Here is a 19,384-nt window from a genome sequence, read left to right on the forward strand (position 1 = left end):
ACAAGTCACGACTAACGCCAACTCGTTTCCTATGGCTACACGAATCTCATCATTGCATACGTCACTCATTTTGAATTCTTTTCATGATTTTGTGGTTTTGAACTGGATGCAGCTGCTTCCTGGCGACCTTGCGGCAGTTTGGTCCATAAAAGCGTTCTTTTCAACGGCAAACTCCAGCCGCGAGGGAGCGCGGACTGAAGCACCATATTGTCTCAGCAACGGGGCTTTCCGAATCTGAACTGTCAAGTCGAAAAACCTTCCAGCTCCTTCCTTTTAGTGTTTCTCTCTTCAAGTTCTGTTGCTTGCACGTCTTCCAAGCATTCAGTAAAACCTGCAGTGATCAGATATTTAAAGCTAGCGGCGAGGTCAATGACCTAAGAAGTCCATGGTTAAGTGTGGGGGCAACCGAGCGTGAAGGCTGCGGACTTACATAAACTTGTAACAGGATCTCAGTTAGTTGACACAAAACTGTTTTTACACCACATGTACAGTTCAAGAGATCTGAAAAACCTTGTTGACGTTTTGTAAGCAGTAGACAACATTCCGTCATGGGAAGTGACCAAACGTCATGAGACATGAAGCGCTCGGAAATGTCAACTCAGTTGATAGTTAAAACTACGTACTACTAGTGATAATAGTGTTATATCAAAGAATAAAACGTGTTAGAAAAAGCGGGGAATTTGTGGATTAAAATTGACACAGGACACACGCTTGACACGTTTGTACAAAGCCGCGGTACAAAAACACACCTGTGCTGTGTAGTGTCTTTGCGACAGGCTGTTTGGTAAACTAGTCACGCCAAGGACCAGAACAATGGCACGCCTGATTCCAAGTCTGATTTTCTGGTGCTTTGCCCATTAACAGGCGAATTGTCTCTCCTTAGAAACAGGCGATGTTGTTTGTCACCGGGCCGACAAGACACTGTTACGAGTTCCCAAATAGCAACAGTTGTAATCGAGTTAGTTTGGAGACACAGTTGGAGAAAAATTAGATAACTTGCGCTCACGTTCGCCCTGGCTGTTTTTCAAAAGATTGAAATTGTGACCCGTACAATAGCGCTCCTTGCGGTTAAAGTGATCACTGCACTGTATCATAAATCAGCGCAAAGATGCGCAAATGACCTGAGAGAAAAGAAAAATGTGCAGCCAAAGAGTTGAAAGAAATTTATCAATATAGATATTTACTATGTATCCAATTATGTCTAGAAAGTTTCTAATCTCGAGTCCTGGTCTCATTCACGACATGGCTGTATACGAGTCAACTTTGAAAACCATTGAGGAATTGAGACCAGTCAAAGATTAACGTAATGATGTTCAAGTTTCTACATGTTCTAGTTCATTTGTTTAACCTATAATATACCATAGTCCTAATGATATTTGCGTACATAAAATTTCCGATATAATCAGAATTCGTCACAAAAACTCTAAAGATCTCTATGAACCGATTGGGTGCCGCAATGGCATCCGTGGACCGGAAGGAACATCTGTTTCTAATAAAAAGCATTCGGGTCGGATCAAAAACAATCTCTCTCGCCCTCCCTCTCTGTCCTCTGTGGATGGGAGACATTGTTGTCGTCAAACTGGACTTTCCTGGTATGCTGGCCTTTTGGGGTTGCTTCTCCACGGGGGAGATTTTGGACCACAACCTGACAAATGGAAATACGAGTTGCCCACAGCACCAAGAAGTCAAGGGTACGGGACTCAAAGGGTTTCTAGGAGATGGCAAGACGGGGCTAAGAAGCCATGTCGACTTCTGGAGAGACTCTCTCGGCTTCCTTTCTCTCTCGGCTGTCTCAAGGTGAAGGTCAGGCTGATTTATCGGACAGCGAGGAGAGTTACGACTTTCGTGCCTTCTTTCATCTATTTGTGGGAGAGGACGTGTCCCCATGGCGCCCTCACCAAGGACACAGGAGAACCGACACGTTTTGTCCCGGAGTTCCTACCAGTCCGCCAGAAGCCTGTATTTTTTTGTCCGCCCGATGCTATATCTACGGCTGTCAGCTTTCATCGGCGGTTTCTACAGTCGTTGGAAGAACAGTGGCGGGACTCCTTTCATTTTTGGAAAGTTTGTGTGGTTGAGAAAGGACGGAGGCTGGTGAGGAATGACCCTCCCGCCCAGGAAGATGTCGAGGGTGGTGACTGGGTGCCCCCGTGAGTCGTTGCGAACGTGACGGCTAGCCGTACTCTCCAAGCAGAGGAGGGGTTTCGGCTGTGTTTTTTTTACGTGTTTCTAGGCGTTTTTGTCGAGCTTTCTACTTTGTCATCGGCTAATCTAAGAAATGTATAATGTTTTCACCCCTACGTCCCCAAATCGGCTCGCCTAATCACACGTCTGATAGTCTGAATGCCAGGCTGTTTCCAGGACTTTTCCAGGCCAGCTCCTCGGCGCTTAGGGCCAAAATGCTCCCAAGGAAATTTTACCACAGCCTTCCCTAGCTCAGACAGACCTGTGGTGAAATTTTCTTGTGGATATTTTGTCCTGGAGTCGAGGAGCTGACGCATGAAAGCCCTGGAAACAGTCTGGCATTCAGACTAACACCCGGAAGTGACGTACCGCTGTATCTAAGTTACGACCACAGCCTCCAGCAGCCAGGAACTGAACAGTGTTCACAGTGATCAGCAGCAACACGTTGGGCGCGCAAATACAACAGCTTTAAACCTCACTTTCTCTCCTACAACAGCCATGTCGGACCAGGGGTAAGTCTATGTCCGTCAAGAATGTTGCTGTGTTGTATTTTGGGCAAGTTTTGTTCCTGGAACTGACAGATATGTGTGTTTTTGTGTCGTCTTTGCAGGGTGAAGGTGGCCGTCCGCTGTCGTCCCTTCAACCAAAGGTGAGTTGACGACTTCCTCACGTTTCCTGGTTTCTCTTGTCGCACCTAGTCGATCTTCACCACGTTTGTTGAGCTTTTGTCCACGTTTTCCTCTGTTTTTGTACGACGAAAGTTGTGTTTTTAACGTGTTTCCCGTGTCTGTTGTTTACAGGGAGAAGGACAGAGGGGCCAAGTTGATCATTGATATGAACGGGGCGATGACAACGATCCAAAACCCCGAGACGCCGAGTAAGTGTCCTGCGGGGCTGACATAATTTTTCCCCGCACACGTTTTGTCATTAACCCCGCGGTTTTCTTATCTTTTTAAGAATTCCTCTTGGTCTAGTTGAGGCCGAAGTTATTAGCTCAAGAGGTTTTAAAACATACTTGGATTGTACAGGTGCACAGGATATGTCCACTCAGACAAGGTAATGAAATGGCACCGCCCTTGTTTTCACGATGTTTAATTCAAGGGTCCTTGAAATGTTTCTTCCGGACAGCATGCGTAACAACACTTGATTGTGAAAATGCATGTTTGCCGTGTTTCACAAGTGACAGAAATGACAACAAAAACATAATTCTCTCCAACTTGCTTAAACTCAAGTTGTCTAACAAAAATTACTCACCCCAAACTGGCAAAAGGCTTATTTCTTGTAACAAGGAATTGACTTGAGCAATCAAACTCATTACAGCTATTTCCATTTCTGTTTGGCCACATCTATTTGGGCTGTTTGAGTAGCCTAGTTTGCTTCCTATTTATCATTTTTATGTCCCTCCGACCACATACCATTCTGGTGGCCACAGCCACCACATAAAAGTACTTGGCCAGAGAGACTGTTTGTCTTAACTATCTGCTCATTGCATAAAATGAATACTAGTACCTATGTTCATACTCAAATTATTTTCTTTTGTATGTAACGTTACCGATATGTACCATTCTTCAAATATTGCATAGTGTTATCGTTATTAAAGTGTTTTAATTAGCTTGTTTAGTTTTAGTGTTACTCAATTCCCATTACATCCAAAAAGCACTTGAAGCCAAAAGATGAATAGATAGCAGTGACCGCCACTGCAATCATTACTCTCAAAGCAGAGGAGGGGTTCGGGCTGTTTTTTTACGTGTTTTTAGGCGTTTTTGTCGGGCTTTCTACTTTGTCATTTTTTGTGTGTCGCCAACCCACACACAAAATAGAAATGACAAAGTAGAAACCCCAACAAAAACGCCTAAAAACACGTCAGAAACCAGTCGGAACACCTCCTCTGCTTGGAGAGTATGCAATCATCCCTAATAAACGGTCAGAGCCCAAAGAAACATACTGCAAGAGAGCATAGTGCTGCCACTGTCTTTGTGTGCACTGCACATGCTTCAATGAATCTATTGAACCCTCTTTACAGCAACTGGAGAGATCTTAAAATTGCTAATGAATGCCAGCAGACAGTTCTGAACAACAGTCTGAAAAAAGTTTTTTCTTTCGTTCACTGTCACTATTGTTTTGCATGTAACAGACATGCCTTAAACGTTTCCATAAAGAGGACAAAAAAATGGAATGTTGTTCTTGGCATTGCAAATGGCTTTGAATTTCGTTTGAGGTATGACTTTCCTTTTGAAAATGGATCCTGTTTCTGCTATGTAGCTTCTATATTGTTTTGCTGCGTCACTGCCTTTCTGAATTGAACCAGAGTCAGAATTCTATTGCTTTTGTTTCACTGTCAAGCTAGTTTATCATTTCAAACATTAACAGTTAAATGTTTTTGGATTGTTCTAATCACTTTTCTTTTTTTGCATGCGTCTTGTCTCGACAGACGAAGAGCCCAAAAAGGTAAGTGTCAGTCCCTTTGAAGTTTTATTGAGCAGGAGAAAATTGACCTTAACTTGCACAAGGCTGTAATTGAATTCAGTCGTTTGTTGATTGTACTTTGCTTGGGTAGTTGGCCCTACTTGGACAGACAATTATTGATCTTTGTCACTGTTTTACAATTAGATTTGAATTTCAAAGACGTCTTGCGCAAAAATACATTTCCCATTTGCAGCAGCTTGTCAAGTGCTGTACATCTAGTGCGAAGGAAACTGTGCCAAACTTTTTTCCGCTGAAGTTTACTGTAGCTGCTATAGCATTAAGACTAATTCTTCCTTATTTAAGTACTAGTATGTCCTTTTGTAAGGTATGGGTGGGGGGCAGTTTGGGAATCATTTCAAAAAATGATGAAAATGACGAGAAATCAAGATTAGTTGATGCATGAGAGATAATAATTGAATAGATGTCGGAAACATGGCCCCTCTTCAAATCTACTTTAGGATGTAATAGTCATCAGTAGAGAATGTGATCACAACATAGGCCAATATAATTAATTGTTTAGGAAATAACATTTATGCAACCCTCAAGTTTTGTGGCCAGGGTTATTGTTAGCTTAACTATTGTATCATCAATAGGTTGGACAGTAAAGAAATTTGCTAGGAAAATGAGATGTGAAGTTAGCCCAGTTTGGGAGCATTAGTAGTCAACTGTGTTTTGCTGCTGCAGTTAGAAGCATTGGTGACTCAAATATGAATCATTATTTAAATCTTGAAATTCGCGACTGTACAAAATGTACTTAACTTTGGCATTCTTTTTGGAATCGGAGTGATCCTGCTATTGTCAGCCTTACAATGAGGAATCTTACCAGGAAGCGGGCTCACTTGAACAGGAAGTTCTCAACACGCAGCACCCTGAGGGGTAGTGTTACCTTTGTCGTACCGTTCTCTAGGTCGATGCCCTCAACATAAATCACTGGTCGGATTACACCTGTACAGTTTTACCTGGGGCACTTAACGAGTTACAATGTTACACTGATGCAATTCCTGAAGATTAATAGACAACAAATCATGATCATTGCAATGGTCAAACAATGATATGATCTGGAATTTCTCTTACGATTGATTTATGGGCAGCTGTATTATTGTGGTATATTATACTTGACCAGAAAGTAGGACTTGTGTTGTCCAAGACAAATACTTCAAAATATATTAGTGAATGTACAGTTCATCTTGATAATTGTGTCTGGATTTTTAAGAGTGTAGTATACCTGATGTTTCATTCAAACTGAGAAGTACTGAAATTACATATCATTTGCATAAGTAAAAGTTTGGAATCAAACAGAAATCTAAGTAAAGCAAGGGACAAGTTATAAGAAAGTTGTCTTGGGATCAGGACTGAAAACGAACTGAAAAAATATGTCTAGAAGGTATTTGCTGCTTGCCTATTCAAAACAACTTCTGATGGTTGAAAAGGTGTATATTATATACTGTCAGTCTAAGAGGCAAGTTCTATTGAAGACTCTCTTGGCAACAATGTTTCTCTTATGGGAAGAATGTTTTTCAGAAAGCGGGTCAGTCGTCTCATTACATAAGAAAGAGTCTAGCAAACCCTGCTTGTAAATAGCGTCGAGTATCCTAGGAAACCACAGAAATTTACGAGCAGTAAAACATTACTTGCCCCAATTTTTGTCCCTTGTAAACCGAAGCTCATGTCTAATGCATGTCTTGGGTGAAGGTCAGGGCCGATACTGACCACTTTACTTCTTCAGATCAAACTAAAATGAATAAAGAAAGGATTCTAATGGTAAAAAAAGGAGATTTTTGTGTCGGGTCACCGGTGTCACACCACCTGTCGGGAATGACAATTGCTGACCCCACCCCTGTTTGCCTCACCTGTTGTATACCTTTGTTATGGAAACAGGGCTGTAGCTAAGTGGCACAGACCTGAAAATCTGCTTTGACAGTCCACGCACGGGTTGTTTTACATAATCAGTGGCTTTGGAATAATCTCTACTAAAGTTTTTCAGGTTTACACAAATCTTGAGATTAGTATATTTGACTGGAAAATCGTGGTAAAACAGAAGAATGCCCAGTTGTTACATTGGAACAATGCAGAAATTAATTTCAAGACAGATCATTCATGTTTAAAAAACCCTCAATATCAAGGAAATCTAGTTTGATTAGGCCCAAGAAAATTAGTGATGTGTTTACGATAAGGAGCCTGAAAAAATCAGAGTAAGAAGGTAGGGGTTATCTTTTTTTTTAAAGCTCGGCCAAAGTGGTCCAACATAACGTTACAGTTCAACAAAGTAAAACTGAAATGCACCTGGAGTTTTAGGGCACTGGTATTTCTAACAGCATTCTACAATACTCAGATTTTATGTCCCTTGCTAGCGGTTGACCCCCAAAAATACAAGGATCGGCAGGTTTTTGCTAGTGTCGGTCGGGTCATCGGAAATATTTCTTTCCTAGGCCTCACTCAAAAGCATTAATTATGACTTTAAAAGGACAAAAATGTACTTCTCGTCTCAAGTTGGTTGAATGAATTTAAGTGAGTGGGTCTGTGAAAGGTGCCAACAAAGTCTGAAGTGAAAACAAAATAAAATTTCCTCTTCTATTATTCAAACAGACAGTCTGTCTGCAATATTTTTATTTGTTGTAGAAACTGCCTGGCCAGTTCAATACCTCAACAAGCCCCAGTAGCATCCGAACAGTAACCTTTCGTGAGACATTTTAATTGGCACTTCCAAAGAGGGGTGAGGCCCCAAATGGCAGAACAAAAGAGCCAGCGTCATCTTACAACTTAGTGGCATTCTCCTTAGCCGTGTTTTCTTTTGTTGTTAGGAACGCAGCCCCTATGTAAAGTGTTATGCAAATAGCAAAGGTCCTTTGTGACAGGACACCATATATACATTGACATCAGTTCCATGGCATATCCTCAGCAGAGTCATTTTGTTGGTGTAAAGTAAATGTTCCCGACCAGAAAAGTTAAATAAAACAAATAAGTTTTTCATTTTTTTAACCAGTTGAAACACCTTTTTTTCTCTAGTAAAAAGTATAGGGAATACAGTTAGAAAGGGAATACAGTTTGATAGGAAATACTGGAAGCTGAACTCTGTGTATGCTTCAACTTGTTCAAGAGTAAGAAATATGACGATAATAAAGTATTATTCTATTAACGTCTCTCTGTTTCTATTCTTTTTTTTCAGTTCACATTTGACTTCTCATACTGGTAAGTATTATTTTCATAACCTATTTGTGATTAGACAGTTGTACAGAAAATTATGTTCCTTAAGAACACACCTTACTACAGACCTCAGGTACAATATTGATGTTACTACAAAAATATTGTAATATATAACACACTTGTTGCTAACAGAATTCATGATAGAACGATTAGAAGACAGAAATAGGTTAAACTGTGGCTGAGGTCTTTGTAATTTTCACCCAGTTATGTCAGACATAATAATGATGACGTTCTTTTTGCATGACTTGCCCTTCCAATACTATAACACTCCCGGCGTGAGCTCATAAAATATTTACAGGGTCTTTCCTCGCGTATTGTGTCAAGCATAAAGGGGTCGTTCACTTCAGTGATGTCAAAAAGCCTTTTCTTGCGCCCTGCGAGAAAGATAGAAAAAGCCGTCTGGAGACTATTAAAAATACTTTGTATCCATTTACAGGGCTCGAAATTCATTTTTGGGAATAGGTGCACTGGTGCACCCAACCCAAAAAATTAGGTGCACAGAAAGAATTTTGGGTGCACTATACATAGAATAAAGTTGAATGTCAGCAAAACATAATTACAAAGTTTAACGCTCTTAAGAACTTCAATCTGTAGTTCTATAGCTAACCTTAAAATTTCAAACAAGTAATACATCAAATAAAGTACAAAAGTTATATTCCTATTTCTGATACTCACATTTCAATAATATTCTGTATACCTATAGTGTACAATAGTGCCTTTACTCTATAGCCTACAAAAATATCTAGGTGCACTGGTGCACCCACAGTTAAAAATCAGGTGCACAACTCCAATTTTCCAGGGTGCATACAGGTGCACATGCACCCAGTATTTTGAGCCCTGATTTAAAAGAAACTATTACTAGTGAATGTATGTGGTGGTTTCATGTTCACGGTTTTCGTGGTAACCAGTTACCTCTTCACCACAAACTTAATTAAAGTTAAAGCCGCTGCAAAAATGCTTGTTTTATTTTCAGTGCACCTACTGCCTTGCTTCAACCACGAACTAAAGACCGTCGCGAGTGCTCCATTCTCTCCCTAACACAAAGTCAAATCACCGCGAAATTGAAAAATGCATTTACAGTATTTAGGGAGCATTTTGTGTTGTGCTGGTTAATCCCAAACACACAACACAGACATCTTTGACAACGATGGACTACAAACCTAAGACAGTTGTCTATCTCAAACACTTGTGAAATACAATGTTTACTTTGAGAATATTCCTGCTATTGTAAGCAAAATTTAGAGCTGCAAAATCAAAAAATATTTACTCACATCATATTTCGGGGGTAAAGTACCCTAGATATAATGATTTTTATTGCACTCACATGATAAAAGTCGATATATCAGTTAGAAAAATCACATGATTTATTATTATCACCTGGGCTATCAGGTATAAAGGTCTAATAACTTGTCAATACTGGCAATATATACATGTAGGGACACAAGTTCACTTCACCTTTAGGCCTAGGAAAATTAATTTTTTGTTTCCGATTATGATCCTTAAAAAATTATGGCCAGTAGGTAGGGATTCTCTTTATCTTCTTCCTTTTTTAGATGTTGGCCGAAATGATTCAACAAATACAGTTTAGAAAATTGAGATGAATTAAAACACTGATATTTCAACATCTAGACATTGTGTAAACACAATTTTTATTTCAACAGAAATAAGGAGAACATTTTAGAAAGCTAGTAAAAAATGTCTACAACGTTTTCATCGCTCAGATGTCAGATTGAAAAGTATATGTCCCTTGCCAGCAGTCGACCCCCAAAAAAGGCTAGGGTCGGATGACCAAATACATAACTTTGTTTCCGCAGGCCTTAGCTTTGCAAAAATCACATGTAGCTTTTTGAGAATCACACGTGCAAGAGCATAGGTTAATCTCGTTGATTTCAATTATATGATTATGTATTATGTTAAAGATAACATGTTTTAGACTGTTGATTGCTAAGGAGTCTACCTAGCAACAATGATATGGCTGTATCTTGATAAGCGATGTTGGTAGGGAAACATTTAAGGAGGGACTTAAATCACCATAGATTTAACACACTACGCATTCCTGCCCATTGTGTTAACCTTTACTACCTACACATAGGAGTTGAAACATTCTAGTTAAAACAAGACACAAGAACAGGAAATTCCACTGCAGTACCAAGGAAAGCCTCCAGGGGGTCCAAAATCTAATCATTTCTTCAACAACACAAGACCTAACCACACACTAAATTTCATGACAATCCATCCATTGGTTCTTGAGTTTTACTGTCCAACCACATACGTATGAACAAATGAATGCTACCAATTCGTCAGAACCCTCTTGTGAAGGTAGCTTAGAAATTTTGTCATCACCTTTCTGCCTGAAAAGGCCCTATCCCCATGTTGCACACATGCAGTCAAAATGCATTGATTTTTTGCAAGTCATGATTGTGGACTGAGTTCTGAGATAAGAGCTGAACTGTTTGCTGCTTATCTCTACTTAATTACTGGTTATAGACTGTAAAAATCAATGTTATTGCTCTTTGATTCCACTGTTTCTAAAATCGGCTTGTCTGAAATGAGCAGTGGATGCAAACAGTTTGTTGGAAAGTACATAATGTTTGGCACTCATAATTTTGTCTGCTCCAGACAAAAGGAAAGTGAAAATAGCTTCCATGATTTGGCTTTTTTGAGAATATAATAAACAGTCATTGCGCTACAAATTCAAATAGGAATTATTTGATGATTGTTTGCAGTGTCAGAAATTAAAGTGCTTCTACAAATTAGTGATCATGATCAGTAATTTAAATTGTAGAAGCACTTTAATTCTTATCACTGCAAACATTTCAATAAGTGTATTGTAGAGCAGCCTTAGTCCGGGCAAGCCGCCCGATATGATGATGTATTGCGGAAAGAAAACCAGTCATGGTCATGAAAAGTAATCTTAATAAGTACAAAAAGTTTTTAGACTGAAATAGAAGCACTCAGCTGTTGACCTATCAAAAAAAGTTGTATACCCACGCTTTCACACAAACCTTAGTGGCCCTCACATTCCTTCCAAATCTATCCATTAGGCCACACCAATTTATTTTCTTGGTTAACGGGATTTAAAAAAAAATGCTAGATTGGAAAATCAACATGAAAACAGAATCTCAGAGGAATGTTTTTACTTTGGTGAACACAGTATCAGGGAGTGAACAGGGTCAGGTGCAAGTTTTCACCCCAGCCTTCTGTTTTAATAATTTTTTTGTTGCTAAAATTGAAAATAAAAATCCATTAACCAAGAAATTAGATTGGTGTGGCCTTAGTGACCCCCACGTTCCTTCCAAATCTATCCATTAGAAGAGATGATGCTCAATGTTTTCTACTTTTCCAGGTCTCACGATGGATTTAATGAAAAAGACGATGGTTATCTGGAAGCAGTGCCAGGATCGAAGTATTCCTCTCAGAGAAGAGTATTTGATGACCTGGGACAAGGAGTATTGGATAATGCTTTTAAAGGTAAGTCCCACTTCTACCATAAAAAACACTCAGAGAGAGCCTGCCACCTTCAGAACAGATCTGATCCAATCCTGTTCCCAAATGCTAGCATTAGTTTAGTAACAGGTCAATGCATGAAACCTTAATTTGCTAGCTGACTGAATTTCTGGTAGGCTGCCCTATTTAGTTACCTGGGCTTGACGTTTATGCCATCTTACCCTTGTTACAGTGGTTGTTATATGAACCTTTGATTGAATTCCTAAAACTAAATCAGAATTCAGATAGATCCCAAAATGACTTTTGTTCTCTCAAACTCTGGGTACTCATTGATAAAGGAGAATGAGAATCCATTGAGAAGATAAGGGTCATTCTAGCTGCCAACAAGAAATCAAAGATCTCATACTTTTGCCGGGCAGACCCTAAGCTGTCTATGGACTATACCACACTACTTTCAGGAAGGGGGTGTCAGCCTGTAAAGCTGCAGTACCTGAAACACTGAAGTACTGCTAAGGCCACACCAATTTAATTTCTTGGTTAACAGAATTTAAAAAAAAATGCTAGATTGGAAAATCAACATGAAAACAGAATCGCAGAGGAGAGTTTGTACTTTGGTGCACACGGTTTCAGGGAGTGAACAGGGTCAGGTACAAGTTTTCACCCCAGCCTTCTGTTTTCATGATGTCCTTGTGCTAAAATTGAAAAAAAATCTGTTAACCGAGAAATTAAATTGGTGTGGCCTAAGGGGCCCAGAATTGCCATGTTTCTTCAGGACCTCAACAACAACTGCCAACATACCAAAATTCATACAAGTCCATGAAATGGATCTTGAGGATGGTGCAAAGTTTTAACACATATACTGTAATTCTTGATTTCTTAACTGTAACTTAACTCTGCACGTAAAAGAACCCAACACACTTATCAAGAAGAGAAGGGGTGACCCGGTGTGCTTGGCCAAAAACGTGAGCCGTAGCAAAGCCGCATTGCACTACCACTAGCTACTTGAAAAAGCATCATGCTTCACCTCAAACGAGGATGCCTTGAAACGAAAACGAATTTTTTTAAGCTGATTTAACGGTCACTAGTCAACAGCTAAAATTTAATCATCGCAAATATTTGATCACTAATGTTTGAGACAGTAATGTTTGTTCCCACCGTTGAAATTAAGTGCCGTGACCTATTCCATTTTCCCCCAACCGCTATATTTTCCTGCTGCTATATTAAAGTGATTTACAGTACACAACCAAAAACTGAGTACACCCATCACAGCTGACCCTCCTTCCGGAGGTAAAAATCCAAGGCTTGTGAAAAGATACAGAAATCTCTCTGCCAGAGGTCACAAATCAACAGGTGCTTTCTGTGAAGAGGAAGTCATGGCTTCTGTGAGATTCCATGATGGTCTACTGGGTATTTGTCAGGGATCCTGCTTTCTCTGTTTAATGCATTTTACTCCATGGACATCACATATGTCACAAGTCATGTTGATCTTTATTTCAATCATACCAGAAACTGAAAAAGACTTTTGTGAGATGGCTTTAAAGACTGAATGTAGCTATGGTGCATCCTGTACTATGGAGATTTAACGAAAGTGACCTTTAAGGCAGTGATAGTAAGTTTAGTAGCAAATATTTTTCAATGGTAAAGAAGATTGATTTGTTTGGAAGAGTTGCTATTATATCAGTATTGTTAATAACTGTTACAACTTTTTCATGAAGAGTTACTGCTAAAGGCCTTAAAGGCATCCAGAGCACTTTATGTGGCTTGAAAACTGGAATATTCTAGTTAATGTAATCATTTATCAGACTGGTGCATTTGATACATACCATTATTTCAATGTACTTTTACCTGACATGATGTAAGGTTTAACTGATTCAGGTCCTAAATCTAACAAAAAGAGAAGTGAATGCATTCTTCAAATGTGACACATATTAAAGCATCGTAGAGCAAGAGTTAGTAGAGGAGTTTGGTTAAATTACAGTAATAGCTATAAATTAAGGATTGTGACTTTGTAGTGACAAAGAGGAGAAAAGACAGTAAGTTCAGCCTCAAGTCAATCATACAAATCTTATAGTTTCCATAGGTATAAAGTGTGATCAGAGTCAACAAAAACATCTCTGGGGGTGTAACATTACAGTTTATCTTGACATACCAGGACCATTGGCAACTACTAAACTATAGTTGTAGTGCTGTGAGGCAGTGTCTGGTCAATGTAGATAGGGTACAGATGCATTTATGCCAGCTTTCAAACGTAAACCTACCTGTGAAAGTGTTCTATGAAAGCAGTTTTTCAACTCTCCAGCACTTTGAACACCAAGATAAAAAGAAACCCCCACACACTTTGATCTGAAATACGAGGACAGTAGTTCGTGAGAACGGGACAAAGCGGTTCTGTGTAGCAAATACCCACTGTGTTGTGTTACCACGTCTGCCTTTGTGAGGTTAGTTTGACTCCTACAAAAGCCCGCAAATATTCAATTCAATATTCAATTTCAGAAACATGCAAAAAGACATGATGAAAATGTCAAGTTACTGATGTTGGTAATTGCTGAAAACAATAATGAAAAATCAAAGAAAGACGACTTCTTTCAAGTTGTGTGGATGAAAATAACTGTCATTCATTTTTACAAATTGGAACACTTGGGAATTGCCAAATGAATGCAACAGATGATGCCCCTATTACCTTATTCTTATGTGATCACACAGCATTATAATCATTTGTGTTTCACATTTCTTAGGTCACACCAATTTGATTTCTTGGTTAACGGGATTTTAAAAAAATGCTAGATTGGAAAATCAAAATTATCCGCACTCTCACACAATGACGAAGGAGAAGTCTGAATGGGCTTTGTAACTTGAATGCAGAGCAAACATTGTCAACCACATGAAAACAGAATCTCAATGGAAAACTTGTACTTTGGTGCACACAATTTCAGGGAGTGAACAGGGTCAGGTGCAAGTTTTCACCCCAGCCTTCTGTTTTAATGATGTCCTCGTGCTAAAATTTAGAGAAAAAAATCCGTTAACCAAGAAATTAAATTGGTGTGGCCTCAAAAGTGTGCCACTTTTGGTGTTCGATACCAAATTGACAGAACTAGATTGTTATCCAGCTAATCACAGCTGTACTGTTTTTGAACATTTTCTTTTGTATGTTATCTTCTGTTTTGATCCCTCTAATCTATCCATCACAAAGCTAGCACTGTCTGTCATCTTTTGTATGACATACCGCAGAAGTGTTGTAATCATCTTTTACTGTTTGATCTGAGAGCTTGCTTTTATCATTTATTTATAGGAAATAAAGGGAGAATGAAATATCATCTATTACACAGAATTAGGTCATATATACTTCAATAATCACAAATCTAGATCTACATCCTATAATATATATTTACTACATTAGGGATCTCATAATGAGTATAATCTCAGGGCTCTGTGAAAATTATCTTTCGAAATTCAAATTACTGCAAATCTGGGATATGATAACTTTCAGTCCGAAATTTGTGATATGAATGATTTTCAGAATTTGTGTAATTTTTCATATTTTTGTCCAGTTCAAATTTCCAAATGAGTAGAGATCATGACATGTTGCCGGTAATGCTTTAGACACTGGGAAGGGCCATTGTCCTTTATGTCAGTATCGTTTTCCTGTGAGCTTGCAAATCCATATGAATTATTCATAATGGGTCAACAGGTGTTATGAATATTGTTGTTATTCATGATTTGTGAATCATGGATACCAGCAATCCAAGAAAGTATATGACAGGTCTTTTCAAGATTTTTGTTCTGATGTCTTTAAGAGTAGATTTTTTAGTAGATTTCATGGATGACATCAGGGCATGCATTACTTAACGACTGAATTTTTTTTGCTTTCTTTTCTCTTTTGAAATTGCAAAAAAAATGCATTGTGGAGCACCAGGCAGCATGATACTAGTATTAGTTTTTTTCTGGCGTGGGAGGACTTTAACTAACTTACCTGGGAGCATGGACCTGAGGATTATTTCTTTTGTCACAAGCAGGTCAGGACGTGTTTGATGAATAGACGAGGATATGAGTGTAGTCTTATAATCAGGGGATCATTTGTGTATAGGTAACCAGGGCCCAAACAGTCTGTACATGTTGCCATGGACACATTTGTGAACTGATCTTTGTTGGGATTGAATAAACTCTTTACTACTAATACTGTTAAGAGCACCTGTTAGAGATTTAAGACTTGGGAATTATAAACAATTTAAGCCAAGTGGAAATTATACTACATTTGTAGTATTAGGCCATAACAATATTTTTCCCAGTTAAAAATTTACAAGACCTATATTATCACGACAATGGGTTGCATTATTGTATAGTTATACCTTGTCTTAGAACAAAAAATCACTTTGTTGGCTAATTGTGCAAAAACCCAGTTCTGTACACAAAAAGTACAGTACAATATGTCAGAAGACAAAGTATCACCATGCGTTGGGAGAAGGAAGTATTTTACACATGAATGGATAGTCTTGGGAGATTGACCCCGCAGTCATAAGGTTCTGCGTATGTTTACCTGGTTGCCATGACTACAAGGCCAGGGGGTCTGTTTGAAGTCTCACCTGAAGGATTTGTTGTACCCGTGTAAACCACGATTGTCATGCTCCCCGCAACAGCACACAGTACACCTGGCAAACAGGAGAACAATAGCCTGGACTCAGAGGTCAACTCTACGGCCTTTGCCAGGGCATTTACATAATAAGTAAAGTTTCCCTCAATATCCAATATTGATTGTGTGACAGTAATGGATTTGTAAATGTCACCTGTGAGATGTGCATTGTACCACTGTGTACGAAGGCGGTTGCAGATTTTTCAACTGTACCTGTTCCAGGGTCATTCCACCTGTCATGGCTTACATGTAATCTTGGCCTAGTGTAAAAGTACAGCTATTGTATCATAGCTAGTGGCATTGAATGGCCAATTGTCGTACATGAGATTGATAGGCCACGGGTTCGATCCTTGGCTAGACGTCGTGTCTTTGGGAATTCAGGCTCTTTACATGACTTGCCTCACTCCACCTAAATGTAAAAATGGGTACCTGGTTGGGGAGATAACAGGCGGTCGAAGAAGACATATGGGCTCCACCTTCCAATACTTTTAATAACAACCCACTGCCCCTACAGCTTCAAAAAAAGGCTTAGAATGGGACTACCTTAAAGTTCATCATAGCTAGAGGGCAAGTAGCATATAAAACTTTGTAATCTTCATCTGTTTGATCTCAATGATTTTGTTTTCGTCGCTCTGAGGTCATAATTGTTCATGGGTTCTGTCATGCTCTCCAAGCAGAGGATGGGTTCCGGAAGGTTTTTGACGTGTTTTTAGGTGTTTTTGTCGGGCTTTCTACTTACAAAAAAAGTAGAAATCCCGACAGAAAGGCCTAAAAACACGTCAAACACCTGCCGGAACCACTCCTCTGCTTGGATAGAATTCCGTCATGCATGTCTAATCATTGTTGTCAAGCAGACGCTGTGTCATGCATATCTAGATGATACCAACTCAGTTATAAAATTAGGGGAGTTTAGAAATCATGTTGCAAACAATTTCATTATATGTCAGCATAAAAGATCTAATTTACTGTATTATAAAACCATAGCACCCAGTTCCACCTGTCCACTTAATAAGATAACGTTGTGCTGAATAAATAATTAACAGTTCATTCATTGCTTGTAAAATATGTGATCATGACGGGTTAAGCTGATTACCATGTCTTTTATGATATCATATCTCATAACAGTCATTATGCTGCATGTAACATTTGTTAATCCTTTTGAAGCTGTGCAGTGAAAGGCAATTTAGCATCAAATTGGAAAGAGGGGGCATTATGGACCACTATTATTATAATATAGGGTTAAGGGGTGTATGTGGTACCATAAGGCATGCTCGGTTGCTGAATAGACCACCGAGTGAGTGAAGCGAGTGTAATGACTGGTGACTATGGCAAAACGGAGCCTTCTCATTGGTCAATGTCATCTAACCATATGATGACAGCTGATGAAGTCTATCATTACATAGATTTGATCGGCCATTTTTTGGTGCTAAAATCAGTGGCTGATGACTTGAAATGATTGTGCTAATGTAATTTCTACTTATACTAACTTCTAGCCAAAGCAACATGGTTCAGCTAACATTTTTGTGTGTGTGGTGAATGGGTCAAACACTGAAACTGTCACTGAATGTGGTTTGGGGGTTGGTTTTGTCCTGCTCAAGAAAGAGGAAATTCAATATCTCGTTTGAGCAGCTTCTTTTCTATTTCAAAGACTACAAGAAATATCCTTTTTTTTAAGTCTCGGGTTTACATTTGCCAGGTGTGTCTAGCTGATCACTGAGGTTGGCAGAAATATTATGATGAGTTACTAGAGGAATGTTCATCATGTTTGGTAATCAACATTGGACCACATTTCAATCTTGTGGTAATTTCGGCCAAATGCACACTATGATCATCATGTTTATTTATCTATTTATTGAGATTTACCACATTTGTGGAAGGATTGACATAACAGGTCACCTTGTAAATCCGGAGCTCAGACTGTAGGATTTGATCTAATCACACAGGGATGGAACCTTACTCTTTTCGATATTATAGTGTGGTGGGTTCTTTAACATGCTCGAGGTGTGGTTCTCCTCAAACACAGGACTTCCATTTAACATCCCATCCAAGAGGACGTCCCTAACCAAAGCTCAGTGCTCGTTTTAGTGAGTAGAGTCATCAAGTGTTGAAGCATTGCATGATCACTATAACCTTTTGTATTCTGACAGTAATTCTTGTGTCCCTTTTCAGGTTTTAATTGTTCACTGTTTGCCTATGGACAGACTGGATCAGGAAAATCATACTCTATGGTGGGGTATGGCTGCAACAAGTAAGTTTCTTTATTTTCTGTTGACCTCTGACCTCTCCGCTCACTTTTGAGTTCATCATTTTTGATTTTGTTTAATTGTCTAACAATGGTATTTAATTGAGTTTTTTTTTCCTGTATTTGATTTAATTGTATTGTTCCTGTATTTGTTACAATTGTATTTAATGTAGGCGGACTCCAGGAAGATTAGTGTAAAAATTGTAACAAATTGTACACTAATGGAGATCTAAGTAAAAGAAACAAACAAACAAACTTGATTTGAGCACACATAAGGGTCTGAATGGGGGGGATCCTGGCAATGCTAAATGATAAATTCTGGAGGTCTATCAAAGGTTAATGGTAAATTGACTTGTTATTGCAAAAGGTTTTGGGAACAATTTCGTAGGATTGTTTCTTTGCATTCATGGGCAAAACTAGCCTGAGAATACTGGACGCTCCGTTGTGACGCATTGGCAGTCTGGTATTTGACTTCACAATACAAATGATTTGTCATTTAACAATGAACTCAGGATAACAAATCACGTACATTCAAGGGACAAATGACGCTTTTCGAATAATTTGCAGACAACACTTAACCTCGTATTAGGACGAGCCAGCTACGATGAACACTGAATTAAGATAGCGTCATAGAAAAGGCATACAGACCCTCATGAATGTATCTATAACACAGAAGTCGACCCCCCACAATCAGCTGCATTAAAGGAAATTAATGTTTAAGATTTGTACTGCAGGCTTCAAGCCAGGGTGATACAAAAATAGCTAGCTATTCCAGTTTTGGCAACAGAGCTCTCTGTTATACTTTAAAACTACATGTAAGTAATTTTTACATATCATTGTGCATTAAGTTTGCTTTACCAATGGCTCACCAACCTATTGCATCAACTGTCTTTGTAAACAGCTGAACAATGTATTTTCTGCTTACTCTTTCAGAGGAATTGTGCCTATCACTTGTGATGAGCTGTTCAAGGCTATTGAAGCTGGCGACCCAGCCACGGTAAGATCATCTGCCCAGTAGTAATCCCCGTTATAATGGGTATTGTGAACAGGGCTGTCTCCAGCATTAAATTTTTTTCCATCCCACTCATTGTTTGAGATCTAATATTGTATTTTCTGTTGCTAAATCTGTCATTTTGAGCCTACAAAGATGCATTTTGAACAATTTTACATCAGAAAGTTCCCATTTTTGGGATGGATAGGGTGACATTTTTTTG

At 39.0% G+C, this 19,384-nt stretch overlaps 1 protein-coding gene across 6 annotated transcripts in view; it reads left to right on the plus strand.

The window, feature by feature from the left end:
- LOC136438630 (kinesin-like protein KIF28) overlaps positions 1–19,384 on the plus strand; it is a 44,743-nt gene that overhangs the window by 1,455 nt on the left and 23,904 nt on the right. For 5 of the 6 annotated variants that reach the window (XM_066433520.1, XM_066433524.1, XM_066433525.1 and 2 more), the window contains exons 2-8: positions 2,795–2,833; positions 2,985–3,061; positions 4,616–4,632; positions 7,817–7,839; positions 11,201–11,325; positions 18,098–18,176; positions 19,104–19,167. In XM_066433520.1, coding sequence (XP_066289617.1) covers positions 2,795–2,833; positions 2,985–3,061; positions 4,616–4,632; positions 7,817–7,839; positions 11,201–11,325; positions 18,098–18,176; positions 19,104–19,167 — 424 coding nt within the window. Of the gene's footprint in view, positions 1–2,489; positions 2,697–2,794; positions 2,834–2,984; positions 3,062–4,615; positions 4,633–7,816; positions 7,840–11,200; positions 11,326–18,097; positions 18,177–19,103; positions 19,168–19,384 lie in introns of those variants that run through there. The other variant, XM_066433521.1, reaches the window with a different exon arrangement.

The sequence above is a fragment of the Branchiostoma lanceolatum genome, chromosome 7, assembly GCF_035083965.1.
Source record: "Branchiostoma lanceolatum isolate klBraLanc5 chromosome 7, klBraLanc5.hap2, whole genome shotgun sequence".
Lineage (NCBI taxonomy): Eukaryota > Metazoa > Chordata > Leptocardii > Amphioxiformes > Branchiostomatidae > Branchiostoma > Branchiostoma lanceolatum.